This window comes from Euprymna scolopes, chromosome 16 (genome assembly GCF_053919585.1).
Source record: "Euprymna scolopes isolate OS-2025 chromosome 16, ASM5391958v1, whole genome shotgun sequence".
Lineage (NCBI taxonomy): Eukaryota > Metazoa > Mollusca > Cephalopoda > Sepiida > Sepiolidae > Euprymna > Euprymna scolopes.
Genome location: NC_136497.1, coordinates 20,197,539 through 20,201,873, shown reverse-complemented (window position 1 = coordinate 20,201,873; position 4,335 = coordinate 20,197,539). Strand labels below are relative to the sequence as shown.

The 4,335-nt window shown below is 39.6% G+C and overlaps 1 protein-coding gene and 1 pseudogene across 1 annotated transcript; both read left to right on the top strand.

The window, feature by feature from the left end:
* The first annotated feature begins 232 nt into the window (after positions 1–232).
* On the top strand, positions 233–1,192 carry LOC145296305 (general transcription factor II-I repeat domain-containing protein 2A-like). Its single transcript, XM_080142504.1, has one exon. The coding sequence runs from the start codon at positions 233–235 to the stop codon at positions 1,190–1,192; it is 960 nt and encodes a 319-aa protein (XP_079998630.1).
* Positions 1,193–1,205: 13 nt separating this feature from the next.
* Positions 1,206–2,045, top strand: LOC145296304 (general transcription factor II-I repeat domain-containing protein 2 pseudogene; annotated as a pseudogene).
* Positions 2,046–4,335: the final 2,290 nt, after the last annotated feature.

Genomic DNA, 4,335 nt, shown 5'->3' with positions numbered 1-4,335 from the left:
GGAAAATTACAAGTAACTGTCAAATTTACGTCGCAAACGCTTTCAAAGAGAACCGTAGACGTGAGTAAAATAGACCACATTTTTTTTCCACCTTTCTTCAGTTAAAAAAAAATACTTGAATATCTTACATACACACACCAGAGAACGTTTTTTGTGCGTCGGCTAAACACTTGATTGAAACTTCAGTGCGACAGCGACATCAAGTGGGATCATATATATTACAGCCCCAAACATGTCTTTTTCAAAGCCTGCAGTGAAGAGAAAGGTTGGTGATGAGCACCGACAATTTCAGGAAAAGTGGGAAATACAATATTTCTTTATTGAGCACAGGGGCACTCCGACTTGTCTTATTTGCACTGAGAAAGTTGCGGTGCACAAGGAATATAATTTGAAACGTCATTACACAACTCGACATGCTGAGGAGTATGCAAAATACCAGAGAGATGAGAGAGCCAACCGGGTTGCCAATCTTAAAGCATGTCTACTGAGGCAACAAGATTTCTTCAAGAAAGCTACCAAAGAGAATAATGCAGCAATCGAAGCAAGCTACGTGCTTAGTGAGATGATTGCTAAGGCGGGAAAGCCATTCACAGAAGGTGAATTTGTCAAAAAGTGCATACTACAGGCTGCAAGTATTGTCTGTCCAGAAAAGAAAGGTCAGTTTAGCAACATAAGCCTTTCTGCCAACACTGTGGCAGAACGCATTTCTGACCTGTCAAGTGACATTTATGATCAACTATGTGAGAAAGCCAAATGTTTCAGTGCATACTCAGTCGCTCTTGGTGAGACCACAGACATCACCGATACTGCCCAGCTCGCAATCTATGTCCGTGGTGTGGATGACAATTTTGAAGTGATGGAGGAGTTGCTCACAGTACTTCCAATGCACGACCAGACCACTGCTCAGGAGATATTTCATCAGCTGTGTGATGCCATTGAGAATGCCGGTTTGCCATGGAAGAGGTTTGTTGGAATTACTACAGATGGAGCCCCATCAATGACAGGGAGGAAAAATGGACTGGTGGCACTTGTTAAAAAAAAACTGGAAGAGGAGGGTGTGGAGGAAGCCATTGCTCTGCACTGCATTATCCATCAGCAGGCCCTTTGCAGCAATTGCCTCAAGTTTGACAATGTGATGTCTGTGGTTGTGAAATGCATCAACCAAATCATATCCAAGGGCTTAAAGCACTGAAGATTTAGAGGAAATGGAGTCAGAATATTGGGATGTGCTTTACTTCACCGAGGTACATTGGCTCAGCAGGGGAAAAGTATTGAGGAGATTTTTCGAGCTGAGGGAAGAAGTGAAAGCCTTCATGGAGAAAGATGGGGTGGCTGTTCCTGTGCTAAGTGATCCCAAATGGCTCATGGACTTGGCTTTTCTTGTTGATATCACACATGAGCTTAATGCACTGAACAAGAAGTTACAAGGTCAGGGGAAACTTGTCAGTGCTGCATATTACAACATTAGAGCATTCTCCACAAAGCTTATGTTATGGAAAGCCCAGCTCTCTCAGAAAAACCTGTGCCATTTCCCAACATGCAAGGCACTTGTAGATGCAGGCACACCATTCAGTGGCCAGAAGTATGTTGATGCCATTTTGAAGCTTCAGGAGGAATTTGATCACAGATTTGCAGACTTCAAGACGCACAAAGCCACATTTCAAATGTTTGCGGACCCCTTCTCCTTTGATGTGCAAGATGCCCCATCTGTGCTTCAAATGGAGCTCATTAACCTGCAGTGCAACTCTGAACTGAAAGCTAAATTCAGGGAGATGAATAGGAAAGTAGACATGCTTGGGCAATTTTTGAGAGAATTGACCCCCAGCTTCCCTGAGCTTTCCCGAATGTTCAAGCGGACCATGTGCACATACTTGTGCGAAAAGCTCTTTTCCATCTTGAACTTCAATAAGTCCAAGTATAGGTCCAGACTTACTGATGATCATCTTCAAGCCATACTAAGGGTCTCAACTGCCTCCTCCCTCAAGCCAAATGTGGCTCAGCTCTGCGAGAGGAAGCGCTGTCAGGTCTCTAGCAGTAAGATGTAGGCAAGAGAAGCCACGTTCAGAAGATAAGTACATGTTCTCAAATGTTCCACTCATGTTCAGGACAATTCATGTTCAGAAGAATGTTAAAGAACTGTTAATACAGACGTTTCAATCCTAATTTTTATTTTATTTATTTATTCATTACTGATTGATTGAATGATTGATTGATTGATTTTATTCATTTTTTATTAATTTTCTTATTCATTTGTTTATTGATTTTTTTCCATTTTCTTTTGTGTTAAAAAATAAAAATAAAGACATTTGAGAAGATTAGAATTTTTTTTAGTTTTTTTCTTGTGGAAAACCTGATGCGGCCCAGCCTCACCCAGCCTCAGCCTCCAGCGGCCCTCAGCTAAATTGAGTTTGAGACCCCTGATGTAAATGATTAAAAACATATTTATTGTTAATTTTAGTTTGTTTAAAGGGTAGTGACTGGAAAAGTTATGAAGTTCAATAATTAAATTACGACTGAGAATTTTTACATTTTATAAACTTGCCTTGATTATTATCCATAGTACTTGAAAAATGTGTTTATGACAACAAACGAACTCCCCCACACCCTGAGACAGACTGAATGTAAGCAAGACATTTGCAATCTGGAGGTAATTGGCATCTATTCAGATACTGAACTAATACGTACAAGGTGTGTTAGAATCAATTCACACTTTATTTATGCTGTTATAATCATTTATTTATAACTGGACAAATTAGTTCAACCAGGTCATAAAGGGTTAAATTAAGATTAACCTGTCTTCTCTGTATTGGCCACATGAGGATCCAAAATATCGCTAAAAAATTAAACTGGGAAATCTATTTTTTAATAGAAATCGATCCAGACAAGGCATAAAGCCATTTAATGTAAGGAGATAAAAAATGGCCAAAAAATAACAATAAGTATTAGATGGGTAGATTCTAACCCAGAAAACAACAATTATTTTTCCTTTCAGAAACATCGCTCATGGAATGTGAGGACTAAAGGACAAAATAAGGGAAGCAAGAGTTACGAAGCTGCCAAAAGTAAACACAAGGTCCACTTTTTACTTTTTAATACTAAAAACAACGGACCAAGATACTAAAATAAATTAAAATATCCTAGACTTTTGAGAGCTAGTCTGGAAAAGCGTTTTGCACTGTTCAAAAAGATTTTCGCAGAGAAAACTATGTGTATATCACCAGTACGGTACTACAAACGGCAACAACAACAGTTTTAACGAACCGTCATTAACGATTTGGAATCTATGTTTATTTCTAAGCTGGGATCCGGTTGGTACAAGCATTCAACATCGTTTCTGGTTTGCCCAATCAGATGCCATCTATCATGCGAGAGCTGAGCGCGGAACAGGTGATTATAAAAGGGATCGTCTACTGCTTCGTCTCTTCACTTTCATCCCAAGACAGTACCGCTAACTACTCATCCACGTTGCGCAGACGGACCAAAAAATTTCTCTCTTATGACCCAACCAGAAATCCACCACGTCATCTTTATATGTTACTAATACACAGTGACATCAAATAGTTCAATTTGTCTAAGTCTAAAAAGCAAACTATATTCTACAATCAGAATTGCAAATCTAATGTTCCACTAACGTATAACCACCCTCCTGCGCACCTCAAATAAAATGGCATCGAATTTGAATTTTAAAAAATAGACTTTTATTTCAAAGATGAAAATCTCATTTATCGTGTAAGATAAGAGAGGATAAAAAAATTAATATATCAAATTATCTTAAAGTTGGCAAGTATCTTGAACCGTTTCCATCATTACTCAACAACTTGGAGCCTTTCAAAGCTTAAAGAATGCAACGTGGGAAGTCAGGATGATAGCAGAGTTGATCTTTGACCAGACGTTGACAGGTAATCAGCTCATTGTGGCTCAAAGGACATAATCATAAATATATTGAATTGTGTACATAAGTTGTCGGCGGCGGCGGCCGGTTTCTTCATATCCGAGAATTTCGATTTTCTTTTCTTTTATTGTTTGGTTCACAGATGGCTTCTCAGATTAATGTTAGCGTAGAATCTGCTTGGAAGGCAGAGAAGGCAGACAAAGGTTGGCGGTGTGGGGGGGGGGGGTAGGTCTGCTAGTTTTTGTTTTTTTGCCTCTTAATCTCTATCAGTCTTCTTTCTGTTTCATATTGTTTGGTACCGGATATGGTGGATCGGCCCCACAGGTGCCAGTCCTGAGCTGTTGTTTCCAATGTCAAATTCAGTGTTTGGTCATTGTACCGTTGCAGAAGGCCGCCGATAAGTCTTTTTTTTCTGCGGCTAGCCCTGAGTACAGTGTTTGTCG

What these genes read in the sequence shown, in the direction of transcription:
- LOC145296305 (XM_080142504.1), top strand. Translation starts at nt 233, where the DNA reads ATGTCTTTTTCAAAGCCTGCAGTGAAGAGAAAGGTTGGTGATGAGCAC.